The following is a 14,233-nucleotide window of genomic DNA, read 5'->3' as shown; positions in this document are numbered from 1 at the left end:
CAAGCACAAAAAATGCAAAAGGACGGCACACTCAGTGTCCGAATTCACTCACTGGTTTTAAATCACTCCCTCAAGTCAACAATGGGAAGAGCAATTTCGAACACAGATTTCCCAATTGTTTCTTTAAAACGGGTCTCTGAATTGCAAATGCCGCCTTTGAGGGAGATGTAGATGTTAAAATCATTGAAATTAAAATGTACAATTGTTTTTTTATGCAATATTGCAGTATATTTATTATAAATGATTTATCCATCCACATCATTATATTTTTATTTTTCAAATCATGTCCCCTCTTTGATAGAAATAACCTCTTCTCTTCACTGATGATGTGTTTACTGATATGAGGGCGTGTCAACCTGTCACTCACATGACATCACAGCAATATCAAACCACAATGATCCAATTCCTGATGGACAAAATCAAGTAGTACATTTTTTCTTGTTCGAGAAGCCGTTTCGCTCAGACGTACAGATAATAATAATAATGACGTACAGATAAATTATTTATAATAAACTGCAATATACCATAAAAATAATAACTGTACAGTTTTTTTTCTTGACTTTAACAAAGCAAAATTCAATTTTTTCCAGACACACCCTGAAACCCGCTCACTGTCATATAGACACCCAAGTATTTCAAAATAACCAAATAAGAAAATCCAAGTTTCTAGGTGTTTGCGATATCAAATGTGTTTGGGTTATGTTCCATATTGGACTCTTAGTGTGGAATATTCATGATGAGCCCGGGCAGGAGCACGGGTGCAAGCCAGGGCGATAGATTTGGTTCATCAGCCAAGCACTTTATCTCACAGTGGGAGAAGATGCAGAGCGATCCTCTCGGCAATCACAGGTTCGCATATCCGAAAGAGACAGCCATGCGGAAAATAAAACAGGGAAATCAGTCCAAAGGTCTCCAGGTCAGGGATGTGCTGAGAGTCATATCAACCGGTCAGACTGCTCAGGGAGGAGACCGCTGCACTGAGGTATTTTAGACAAATAGAGTGATTTGGACAGTGAAGCTTCAGTATACCAGAGGAGTTGATGAATCATACAGAACCCAGGACACATTCATCTGAAGGTGCAGTCTGTTTCCTCAGGCTGGAATGCTTTGAATGACTGATCTCAGATCCAGACTGATTACCAGCAGGATCTATCACAGTGAGCACATGGTGAACATTTAGGTGTTTAAACCATATTTCATCCGCCGCATACAGGCCTTTAGTTCATATATAAAGACAGATGGAAGAGGAGAGAAAACTCGTCCAGTGCTATCCTGAAGACCTGTCAATGAAATCAACTAAAATTGTTTTAATCAATCTTTTGTGGATTGTATAGGCTCATCAGTAGAACGCTTTGTGTGCTATTCAAGATTATTAATAAATAAACACAGATACAGAACGTCAGTTTCGGTTTATTATAGTAAAGAAGGACACTGGAAATGTCTGTTAAGGACAACATAATAACAAACATGGCATAACAAATAAGTGTTAAAATAACAGATAGCCTATACAGTAAATGGCTTTTGTATTTTTCTTTTTTTAAAGTCACCATGCAACAGATTTTATGATAGCATAGTCTTTTCTTCCCTAATATATTGTGATGTATATCCGAGTGAAACGGCTTCTGGAGCAAAAAAAGGTAGGAAGGGACTTGATTTTATCCATCTGGAATGTCCATTTGTCCATTTTAAAATTTTATAACACTGTTTATCTCCAGATTCAAATTAGATTTTTTTTTTTTTAAATATAGCCTTCAGTAGGCTATGACTTGTTTTGATCCCAACGCATATGAAGTTTTTAATTTTCTGGTAGTTTTCTGGTAAACTAGCAATGTCTTGATCCTTATCTTTCCTGAGCATGTCCTTTTTGACGTATATTAGGCCTACACGGTAAAAAAAAAAATATTTTCAAGATTTGTTATCACAACATTTTTTCTTTTGTCAAATCAACTTAAATAATTTATTTAGTTCAGATAACTTATTATTTTGAGTTTCTGATGATTAAATTAATCTCCTTCATTTTATTAATTCACTTTTTCCATTTCAATCAACAATTTTAAGGCAACCAGGTTACTTAATTTTTAAGTTAAACTAACAATATAATTTTACAGTGTAGCCGATGTTTTAAATCTACTTAAAATTAAGATAAATTAGGCTTTGCCTGTTATGAAACTGCACATCTATTATTTGTAATAATGATAATAAAAAAATATTCCTGAAAAATAATTGTGCTGACATCTTGGTCAGTATTTGAAACACACTGTCTCTCGTTACCTACCGCTTAAGACCATTTTTAAGTAAAAAAAAAAAGGTGCATACAGAGCCATCTATCAAAATATAGTCTTTTAATTATCACTTTTGTAGGATCCCACTGTGTTATCATATGTCACCAACCAGAGTGTGAAAATGTTAGTCACTGACTCACCAAATAAATATGAACTGCAAAAGCCTTGTAGCCTAGCACATTTAGTGTATTTGCACACGTTAGGCTATAGCCTAATCCACTATAATTTTTGATTAATAAAAATTGGAAAATAAAATAAGTTTGAAAATAAGATCACTGTACTCATCTCACTGTATTAAATAAGATTATTTTTCTTGTGTGTAAACATTGATAAAGGTATCCGTGCTGGAATAAACAGTGACATTTCTAGCTGAAAAGAGTCACAGTACAAATGCCACTAAGAAATCAATTAAATACACATCCCAATCCTCTAAAATATGCTCTTCGTCGTGGCTAGATCAACATGAGAGACTTCATGGAGATTATTTAGTAATCTATACCTTGCAACAACAGAAAAAGTTCAACAGTGCATGGTAGCCTACTATCTATGGCAAATTTTACGAAGCTACAATACTTTTCACAAGGGGACAATCAGATAAATTATATCAGAATACAATTATTGATGTGCTAATTTATTTTGCAAAACATATCTTTGTTTCAAGCAGTTGTGAAGTTTGAGCATACTCAGTTTGGCACAACATTTCACTGACATAAACCGGAAGTGCCTGACAGTGGCGCGCTAGTTGAAAACAGACCCGCGATGCCAGCAATGATGACGAGGATGTGACGTTCAAGTTAACCGAAACCTCCTCCGTTGATCACAGTTAATGTTGTCCTTTTTGTTTTCCACCTGTGAGATAAACTATGGAGTTATCATCACTCATAAAGAAAATCGGTAAGACGCTTAGTACAACAGACAGCCGACTTTCGGAAGTTAAACAACAAACATTTGATTTTGAAGTAGCTTGATAAGCTAAACAAGTGAAGCTACATGATATGTTTTGATCAGTTATTTGAGATAAACATGTGTACATCATTATCAGTCGTGGTAATATTGTTATCGTATTTCGCAAAAACGTCATGCCTTATTTTGTTGAAGTCATATAAAGGCTAACGTTACTGTGATGTTGCGCGTGCATTTTGAATTTGATAGCTTTATTATGCTCGCGAATAATCTGTCGAACCTCTTTTTGTTGTTTACTTTATGACAATAACATCCAAATGCACTTTTTTTGTAAATTGGATAGTTGATCTGTAATCTGTGTTTGTGGCATTATGAAAATGCATGTCACAACTGAGATATTTACACGTTGCATAGTTTGTTGCATTGTATAATACAGTATTATTCATACATCATTGTTTTTTTTTCTCTCCATAAGGACACTCCTTAGTGGAAATCAGAGTTCGGGCTCTTAAAAATATCAGAAGTAAACTGGATCATGATCTCATCGCTGTTCCTGATCTGGTCCAGGAAAAGATGCTGTTTGTTTTCCTTCTGGAATGGTTTAATTTTCCAGAAGTTCCAATGCAGGAGGAAGTTCTGGACTTGATCAGCATGCTATCCAAGGTAGATAAAGTTCAGAATGTATGTAAAATGAATCGAGTGTCGTTATATTGTCAGGCTGCGTTTAGTGATATGACAGGAAGTGATGTTTTAATGGGCCTAGTGCAGTGACACTATTCATTACCAATCAGTTCGGGGAGAAATAAAGTACATGGGGTGTCAGCATTCACACAAAGAACCAGCCAGATTATTCTACTGTGGCATATTTTGAGTAGTATCCAATTTTGGTTTCCCTGTCATGTCAAAGCACCCGACCGGAGCCCAAATGCTACGAGAGGTTGGGGCTGTCGAATTCCTAACACAGCTCTCGTCTAATGTGGATCTTCGCCTCCGAACAACCGTAGACGGCATCTTCGATCAGCTCTTCCACCTCCCAGAAGCCCTGCCTGGTTGTCCACCCACCACCTCCTACGAGCCACACTCTGTTCCCGCACTGCAGACAGGTATAAAAGCATTACATTGATTTTATATCCGTCTGTTCTGCAGATTACTGTAGATATCGATGTCATTATAACCAATGTCAAGGTTACCACATGGTCCTTTTGAGTAGCTGTCTGCAGCAGCTTCGGCAATGAACATGAGTAGACTGTCTGATTCAAAGCAGAGAAGAGCTTGAAAGTGCTGGTTTCTGATTTGCTTTTCAACTACAGATGCTTTTTGTGTTCTCAGAAGAGGACACGTCGGCTAGGGGATATTTCCAGTGCAGTAAACCCAAGCAGACAGATGCTCCCACCCCCAGAGGATCATGTAGGTGACATCAACATCAAATTACTTTTTGTTTAACTAACTTTCAGGGAGAACTTAAACTCATTAAATCTTCACTGTAGAATGTATGTTAAAAATCTAATATCAACACCGGTGTGAATTGTCAGGACATGCAAGGTTAGACCAGATTTGTAGAATAATTTGAGCAATTTATCTTTATGCCTGTCTTGTATATAATTTATTTCTTAATTTTACATGCACTACTAACCCGAACTGTTTAAAAGTTTGGGGTTGGTAAGATTTTTAATGCTTTTGAAAATATATAATTCTCACCAAGGCTACATTTAATATACTGTCAAAAGTTAATATTGTGTAAAATTGTTACAATTTAATACAATTTAAAAATAGTTTTCTATTTTAATATGTTTTTAAATGTAGTTTTTGTTGCGTTTAATGTTTAGCGGCCATTACTCCAGTCTTCAGTTTAACAAAAATCATTTTGATATGCCGAATTGCTGCTCAAGAAATGTTAAAACATTTATGGAAACTATGATTTTCTTTTTTTTTTTTTTGGATTCTTTGAGTAGAATACTCACAAGAACAGCATTTATTTGAAATACGTTTTTTGGTAACAATTTAAAAGGCGTTACTGTCAATTTTAATCAATTTAATGCATCATTGCTGAAGAACAAAACTACTAATTTCTTTAAAAAAATCATATTGACCCTCAACCTTTTGAAGGTTAAATGGGAGTATATTTTTAATTAATCATTCTAGTTTCAAAAAACAGGAATTCATTTATTTTCACAGACTGATGCTTTTAAAAATGTCAAATCATTTTCGCTATTCTTTCAATCTTAATCTGTTATCTAGCCATAAAACCCTGCTGATATATTTGAGTATTTTAAGATTTTAGATCCATACAATGAGGGTCAGTAGGGTCTAATGTTGTTTGGACCTAAATGTTCCTCAAAATATTATCTTTTGTGAAGAAAGAAAGTTGTACAGATTTTTTCCATACCTTTCAAACTCTTTCAAACGGGGCCTGGAATTTTTTTTTTTTTTTTTTTTTAAATTTGGCCTTGTTTGAAGTCTTTAAACTTATTGAAGATCTTTATATCTTTTATTTCTTTACCCCGCAGTCATTTCTTCTGTTAGATGCTTGAAGTTCTCTGTTTTTCCATGGCTGTCTTTGAACACAACAGATCGACATATCTTGTCATCAAATGAAAGGTATTTGCACACTCTGCTTCACTGTTACCATCCAATGTATGTCGTATTGTCAAAATGACCTGTTGCTTGCTCAATCTTAAGTTCCCTCAGAAGCGGCAACCCCAACTTGGTACAAACCACATGTGAGTTGCTTCGTGACGTCATCATGCAAGACTTCCCCGCTGAAATATTCCTGCAAAGGCCAAGTACAGTTCAAGTAAGATTTAAATTTAATTTCTGTCTTCAATCTGTCAGTTGTTTTAACCGCTGATGGGAGCTTCACAAGTTGAGTGACAGTGATGAAAGTGATATTGTGGGCTCCGTAATCCCCATTCCGTTCTATGATTGAATGCCACGGAATCTGATTGGTCGTACAATAGGTTGAAGTCCTGAAACTATTGGAATGACAGTGGAAAATCATGTCTTATGTCTAGGACTGTACCGTGATGATTAGCTGGCAAGCAGACACTGGCCATTTTAGTTCTAGCATTTAAAACCAAGCGACAAGCATTGCTGTATTTCTGTCAAAAATGTTTTGGCGTGGGTGTGTTTGAGATCATTTTTCTGAGATATGTCTCAATATCCTCAATGAAAATGAATTATTCATCATTCTGATGTGCTAGAATAAAGCTTTGAATTGTCTTGCAAGCGTTCTCTTTGGGTCTTCTTAATGCTCTTGATCTTTTGTCTAATTGATTAAAAATTGAAAGTGCCACTGATTCTGACTCCGTGATCAGTTCAATTAAGGTTTATTGAATCACCCTGATTCATCGGCATTGTTTCGGTACCACTGGAGGGGTAGTGAATTTTAAATTGGTACAAATTACACAACATAAAAGTCAGTATCTGGTGGTGGCCTTTTATTTAGTGCCTAATTGAATGTCCAATCACTGCTCTTAAAACACTTGGACCATTTTGGATCAGTTGTAATGTTATAACAGTTCTACACATGTTCTGGTAGATTTACAAGACAACATCAACAACATTCTGTTTTCATATATTGCTGTTTTCCCCTCTAGAGTCTGCTGTCACTTCTCGGCCTGAATGTTGATGGTGATGTCAGTTACCTGACATTGCAGGCATTGGCCTGTTTGGAACAGCTTTGTAGGAACTTGAGGAGTCGCCTACGTTTCTACAGAGATCCAAGCTTTTGCTCAGCCAAGCAAGGTACCCAACACCATCTTTTTTGTATATATTAAAGGAACACTCCGACTTTTTGGGACTTTAGCCTATTCACCTTACCCCCCAGAGTTAGATAAGTCCATACATACCTTTTTCATCTCCGTGCGTGCTATAAGTCTGTTTGACGCACCCACCGCTAGCCTAGCTTAGCACAAAGACTGGATGTGACTGGTTGCAGCTTTCATACTAATCCAAATGAGTGACAAAATAACGCAAACGTTTTCCTATTTACATGTTGTGGTTTGTATAGTCACAGAGTGTGCAAATATCAAGGCCATATGAGACACAGACATCTTTTGACCGTATAAATACTATATTTTCTGAAGGCGAAGCACTGCTACTTGAGCAGAGTGATAACCATCACCTGAGACGCACCGTGACGAGGAGCAGAGTGTTCGCTCAGTGTTGGAGTAATAAAGAGTCAGCAATTACTATAACGTTAGATAGAAAAGCATAGTTTATCATGGGTGTTTGCTTTATTGTATGAGCTGTGACAATAAACAGGGGAGATACAGTACCATGTTTCATTGATTTCCAACCAAAAACGCACCCAGATTTATAAATATCACATGAATAAATAATTATTATTACAGGAATCAATATATTTTAAATGCAATTTATTAGCGGAACCAAATGTATTCAACAGTAGCCTATATAATATACAGTATTGCATTACTATAGGATAGAATAAGGGGAAAGTAATAGCACAAATTGTTTTTGCACAATGAACTCACAGCCTATCGTACCATTTTGCACGCTCAAGTTCGTTATTTCCATGGATATTTCAAATTTAGGCTACTAGGCGCGCCGCGCGCAGGGTGCAAGTTCAACGCGGTGAACGCGCTAGTTTTTTTTCCAAGCGCGTCCGCACTGCATCAAGATAAAAACATATTCATACCCTAATCATATAATAGTGTCACTAACGTTACACTAGATCTGGCTAATGGCACTGTTACAGTAGGTCATCTAAAAACATAACGGAACACTTACCTCAGCCGCAGGTGATCCACTTGTCCTGTCTGTGCTGTAGATGGGATGGCCGTATCCTTCAGCACATTATGGTCCGTGTGGCAAATTCCATTTTTTCAAAATAGTCGTCCATTGAAATGTACCGAGCAAACATAATGTCCCTTGATAATCTATTTAGGTGTGTTTGGATAAATATCCAGGGTAAGTTAGCCATTTCTTCATCCAGTCAGCGTTTTTAGTTGGAATTCTGTGAAACATGGTTACCTCCCCTGTTTACAGTCGCAGCTATTTACAATAGAGCGAAAACACATGACTCTAAACTACGCTTTTACTAAATTGCTGACTCTGTTACCCAAACACTGAGCGAACTCTCCGCTCCTCACCACGGCGTGTCTCAGGTGATGCGGTTATTACTCCGTCAAGTAGCAGTGCTTTGCCTTCAGAGAATAGTTCCCAGGTTTTATACGGTTAAAAGATGTCTGTGTCTCATTTGACTTTGTTATTTGTACATTATGTGACTATACAAATCACAACATGTAAATAGGAAAACGTTTGCGTTATTTTGCCACTCATTTGGATTAGTATGAAAGCTGCAACCAGTCACATCCAGTCTTTGTGCTAAGCTAGGCTAGCGGTGGGTGCGTCAAACAGACTTATAGCACGCACGGAGATGAAAAAGGTATGTATGGACTTATCTAACTCTGGGGGGTAAGGTGAATAGGCTAAAGTCCCAAAAAGTCGGAGTGTTCCTTTAACTTGTCCTAATGTAGAGGTTCACTCTTAAAGGACAAATTCACCCATTGCAACATTAATCTTTATTGAAAGTGGATCATATATGTAGTCGAAATGTAAAATCATTTTTTAATTTGGTGCCCTTTTGACTGAGAAAAGACAGAAAATAACCAAGGGGCGCCTTTGTGTTAAAAAACTACAGTTCCCAGAATTCCCCAACATTGCACAGCTCCGCAAGACACACCCACTAACCCACCCACCGGAACAGCGCAAACAGAGACGCAAACACACTCTTCCGTCTACAACGCTAACATTAGCTGTTACCAGAGTAAGAGTTTGAAATTCATTTCAAACAAAATGTCTAGTTAGTTGGCTGTGGCGAGCAGGACGATCGAGGGCGAGGGATGTAAGAGGACGGCGCGCTGCGCGAGGCCGGTAGCATGAGTGATAATGAAAGACACCTGTAACGGCGCGCGCCGGGGCGTCTCTCACGAATAGAAGGAGCGAATGCATAAAACGGGGAGCGACGACGGCAGAACGAGAGAGAAACAGGCCTGATTTTATGTTTTGTTTCTGTTGTGTGTAACGCTGGCTTACTTTCGTTTTGTATTTGTTCATTTTACTATTAAAATGTTTAAATGTTCGCCGGTTCATGCCTCTTTCTTCCCACAACATCAAACCCCGTTCACGTTACATTTGTAAACACATTAACGTTAGTGAATTACTCCGCGTTTGTATTTAATTCTGTATGGTGAATTACTGCATGATACCTGGATGTTTTGAAGGCGAAACTATCACAACACAAACGTCCGTGTGCTCGTCTGATTCAGAGATTTCCTCCAGGAGAAATTGCCATCGTTGAAATTCTCTGCAGCAGACGGACTCTGTGGCCGTAGGCCATGACACGCAGCGAGAGTACAGGCAACAGCAGGCCGCCGAGCTCGACCCAGTCCGGGCGTCTCGACCGACAGCCAGGCGCCTCCTGCTCCTCCATCAGCCTCAGCTGCTCTAAACTATACTGCAGCTCGTAAAAAGATCGGATTCGAGCAGCAGACTTTCAAAACCCTCTTCTTCCATATCATGTTTAGTTTCTTCCATTATCATAACTTCATATCTCCACAGGGCTTGTTAGCTTAGCTTCCAAACAAGATGGCGGATATTGATTTCAGTTTCTGCAAGTGAAGTCCCACCCACTGATCTGTAATAGGCCTGTGGGTGAGTGGGTGCCACACCCTTGAATAATAATGAGCTAATCATTGTAGTCTGTTGACATTTCAATGAAATGTGACTTCCTGCTTATCGTGACGCAAAATGACGATTTTTACGTCACGATAAGCAGGAAATAAAACACTTAAATCCTTATTTCTCCCATCTCAGGGGAAAATAAGGGAATAAACCATGACCATTCAAAAATATGACTGGGTTTCTAAAGATACAAAGCTTAATGCAAATGGGTGAAGTGACCCTTTAAGAACTTATTTGATACATTTTTTTACATGATTAAAATCATACAATACCACCAAAAATTTTGGGATCAGTAAGATGTTTTTGAAAGAAGTCTATCATGCTCCTTGTACAGTAAAAACAGTAGAGATGCACTGATTGATCGACTGGTGACCTGAATTGACCGGCCATGATCGGCAACCGGCCATTTAGATAATTTAGCTTTGCTATCACAGGAATAAATTACTGTTTTAAAATACTGTTTTTACTGTATAAACAAACACTTTAACAGTAGTGTACATCTAAGTGGACTTAATATAAATATATAGTGTGCAATATGGCTTTTTAATGACGAAATTTAGGTTTATGTTGGAAAAGATAAGAACTAAACAAATCTATTTTTTATGCCAAAACTTGTTTTTGTTATTTAGTTTGGGTAAAAGTATATGGTATTTTATAAATAAAAAAATATATAGAAAATAAACATTTGTTTTATTGAAAATAAAAAAGTGGTTAGAAAAAATAAAATCAGAATCGACTAAAATCGGTATCGGCAGGTCAAACTCTATGAAAATCGCAAATCGGAATTGGCCTAGAAAATTGTAATCGGTGCATCTTTAAAAAACAGTAACACTCTGATATATTTTACAATTTAAAATAACTCTTTTCTATTTTAATATAGTATGAAATGTAATTTATTCCTAATGGCATGGCTGAATTTTCAGCATCATTACTCCAGTCTTCAGTGTCACATGATCCTCCTTGAATCATTACAATATGCTGATTTGGTGCTCAAGAAACATATATTATTATTATTGGAAACAGCTAAGAATTTTTCATGAATGGAAAGTTTAAAGAATATCATTTATTTTATATCGAAACCTTATGACATTTTAGTTAATTTAATGTATTCTTGCTGAATAAAAGTGTACATTTCTTTGACCCAAACTTTTCGAAATGTGATTTTTAAACTTGGATACTTTTCTAACTGCTGAATCAATCTGTCTTTTTATTTAACCCCTTTAGACCCTGTTTCTCAGAACTCGTCTATCTCCTACCCTCATGAGGTGAGGGGTACCCAAAGGTCTGGGGTTTCTTCTCCAGAGGAAAGTTCCCCCAGACCCTCTGTGGTGGGCCGACCCGTTCAGCGGGCACGTGGGGATGGCCAGGACGGAGATGCTGCCTCTTCTAGGTGCTTACTAAGCTTTATTCTCTACCTTTAAAATAGGATTTTCTGGATGGATCTGTTAGACATAATGTTCATAACACAAAGCTCCCTGGAAATTGTGTTTTTAGGCCTTGAAAAGTCAGGGAAATTTCTAGTTAGTAAAAGCTATAAGATATTTAATTGGATAAATTGCTCTTTGAACATACAATAATTTTTTTATTATCATGGTTTTATATATTTATTTTTGTGCACCCAAACGAAGAAATCAAAAACAGCCTGTTTAATTCTAGAGATTTAGAGAGGGGTGTGGGAAAAGTCATGCTATGCAGGATTTTCAGGTGCTGTTTGTAAACACAACAGTCAAACTTGTCAATATAGAGCAGCAAAGCGCTTATGCACATCCCGTGCGCAGCGGCCCAGATATGTTCAGAGCACAGAAATTTAAGAAGAAAATATGAAAGTACAGGCACAGGGTAATGTCACTGTAGACACAGATATCACTGCATACTTCTAATGGACCATAAGTAATGATTGACAGGCACTACTTTTGTATGAGTCTATATATATATATATATATATTCTTTTTTTTTAATCCTGCATAGTGCACCTTTTTAATGTTCAACTGTTTGGGGTCTATAATATTTTTTTTATAATTAATACTTTTTTATGCAAGGATGGATTAAATTGATCAAAAGTAACGGTAAAAACGTTTACATTGTCACAAAAAAACGTAATCAATAAATGATTATATTTTCAGCTATTTCTTTCAGGGTTTTTTTCCCCAAAAATATTAAGCAGCACTGTTTTCATCCATAATAATAAGTTCTTGAGCTGGAAATCAGCATATTAGAATGATTTCTGAAGAATCATGCGACACTGAAGACGCCGAAAATTAAGCTTTGCTACCACAGGAATTAATTACTTTTTAAAATACAGTTTTTACTGTAAAAACAAACACTTGAACAGGAGTGTATATTTTAAGTGGACTTATATATAAATATACAGTGTGCAATATGGCTTTTTAATGACTAAATTTAGCTTTATGTTGGAAAAGATGAGAACTAAATATAGCGAAAGTATTCATCACTGCCTTAAGCTTTTTCATAATTTTTTTTTAAATATTGCTCACAACCATTCACGTCGTTTGCAATTAAGGATTCTTTTTGATATGTGTGGTACAGCGGTAGCAGCAGTCAGAGAGGGGCTCCCCCCAGGCCTTCCCAGCAGTCTCCGCTCCCGCAGCCCCACCCGGAGCTCCCCCCGGAGATGGAAGCGGAGGACTCGCTGGAGCTGCAGCTGCAGCAGTGGAGCCTGGCTAGATTCGCCGTGGCGGCCGTCGAGCACGCGCTCCCTCTCATCAGGACAGGTGAGAGTCCTCTTAAACCCTCTTTCCTGCTTCCAGCTGCTGCTGTTCCCCTCACACGTGCGCTTCCATCGCTCATCATATTCCTCTCTTCTTTTTTTCTCTCATCTCAGAGAGCCTAAAGGTTTTCCAACGGGTGCTAGAGCTGTTGGCAGAGGCACAGGGCCTGCTGGGAGACAGCGTAGCCCCCGAGGTGTGGGACGAGCACAACCTGACTGCGACAGAGCTGGCAAGTGTCTTCGATTTTCAACAGCACTCCTCCATGGTGCAGATCCACAGCCATAAGGCTGATGTCTGCATTAGTGCACACAAACACACACCTGTGGTCCGCTCCATCTCACCCACTTCACTTACTCTGAGGGACAGATGCTCATCGTAGAATGTTAAGCTATCAGCGCAAATCAGTCATGGCACGACCGTTGTTTTTTTAGGCCAGGTTCAACACTTAGTCCCTAAATACATCTGCTTTTTCAATCTAAACAATTTGCATTGGTTAAAAAAATAAAATTTGCTGTAAGTCGCTTCAATAATGCTCTATTCAACAGCATTAGGTCATGCAATAGCTAACATGGGATAACAATGAACAATCATTTTAGAGTATTTATTAGTCTTAATGTTAATGTATTAAAACATTTTTAACATTTCAAGTTGTATAGTTTAACATTAATGTATTAGGAATGAACATTAAAAATGAAAAATACAATATTTATAAATTAACTTGGATTAATAGATTCTTTAAAGGTGCTAAATGTAGTTTTTAGCAGCCTCTATCGTTGATTTTTCAGATTGCAACCAATTTTTACAAAAGCACAAGAGCGAGCACTCATGGTACACGGACACACTGAGACTTTCGACACACTGGAGAAAGCACCACACAACATGCTGGAAACGTATGTAAACTCCCACTGCAACGTTCCAATTATAGGCTACTTTAATCAGCTTGACGTTGAACTAATGCTCCATGCTCGTACCATGATCACGTTACATTTGTGTTGCTATATGGTGATAAACTATTCGTGTATCTCACAATCAGCAATGTCAACATGGGTGAATGTATAACATAACGAAAATTATTAGTGAACTAGACTGAACAATTTCAGTGTAACAGTAAGATCGTAGGAAGTAAGAATACTTTAGTGAACGTGTCTGGAAATGTGCATTATAAACAATATGATAGTAGTGCGTTGAGTGATCTAACGAAGGTCTCTCCATAATTCAAACACTCTTCCGATGTTGAATCATGTTTTCGTCTAAGTCGATCCGAATCACGTTTGGCCTGATGAGCATCAGCAGATACATTTTTGTTTTTTTATATTTCTGTGGAGTTTGTGTTGGAGTGTGTGTTGTGCTGGAGGCAGGAGTTTTGGTGTTATTATCAGACTCATGTCGTTCGCTGCAGTGCCGTCGCATAGACTATATAAAAAGGAGAGAGGCTCGGGAGCGCACATGCACGTCACATCCGATGGCTTGCGCAGAAAATCCGACCCGGAGACTTCACATAGAAATAGCAAAACCCGACAAGTGGATCATTGTAATGTGTGATTACAACCCCTTCACACTCATGCAATAAAAGAAAGGGTTCATTTTAGAAGAAAAGTTACATATAGCACCTTT

The 14,233-nt window shown here is 37.6% G+C and overlaps 1 protein-coding gene across 2 annotated transcripts in view; it reads left to right on the top strand.

Annotated features, from left to right (window-relative positions):
- Positions 1-3,033: 3,033 nt before the first annotated feature.
- rttn (rotatin) overlaps positions 3,034-14,233 on the top strand; it is a 55,877-nt gene continuing 44,677 nt past the window's right edge. For both annotated transcript variants that reach the window (XM_039666742.2, XM_039666741.2), the window contains exons 1-10: positions 3,034-3,176; positions 3,661-3,848; positions 4,093-4,288; positions 4,515-4,592; positions 5,693-5,783; positions 5,865-5,979; positions 6,782-6,929; positions 11,115-11,280; positions 12,438-12,622; positions 12,733-12,848. In XM_039666742.2, the coding sequence (XP_039522676.2) occupies positions 3,146-3,176; positions 3,661-3,848; positions 4,093-4,288; positions 4,515-4,592; positions 5,693-5,783; positions 5,865-5,979; positions 6,782-6,929; positions 11,115-11,280; positions 12,438-12,622; positions 12,733-12,848 (1,314 nt within the window). In that variant the 5' untranslated portion in view covers positions 3,034-3,145. The remainder of the gene's footprint in view (positions 3,177-3,660; positions 3,849-4,092; positions 4,289-4,514; positions 4,593-5,692; positions 5,784-5,864; positions 5,980-6,781; positions 6,930-11,114; positions 11,281-12,437; positions 12,623-12,732; positions 12,849-14,233) is intronic.

This window comes from Pimephales promelas, chromosome 22 (assembly GCF_988280905.1).
Source record: "Pimephales promelas chromosome 22, fPimPro1.hap1.1, whole genome shotgun sequence".
NCBI lineage: Eukaryota > Metazoa > Chordata > Actinopteri > Cypriniformes > Leuciscidae > Pimephales > Pimephales promelas.
This window is presented reverse-complemented; position numbering and strand designations above follow the sequence as displayed.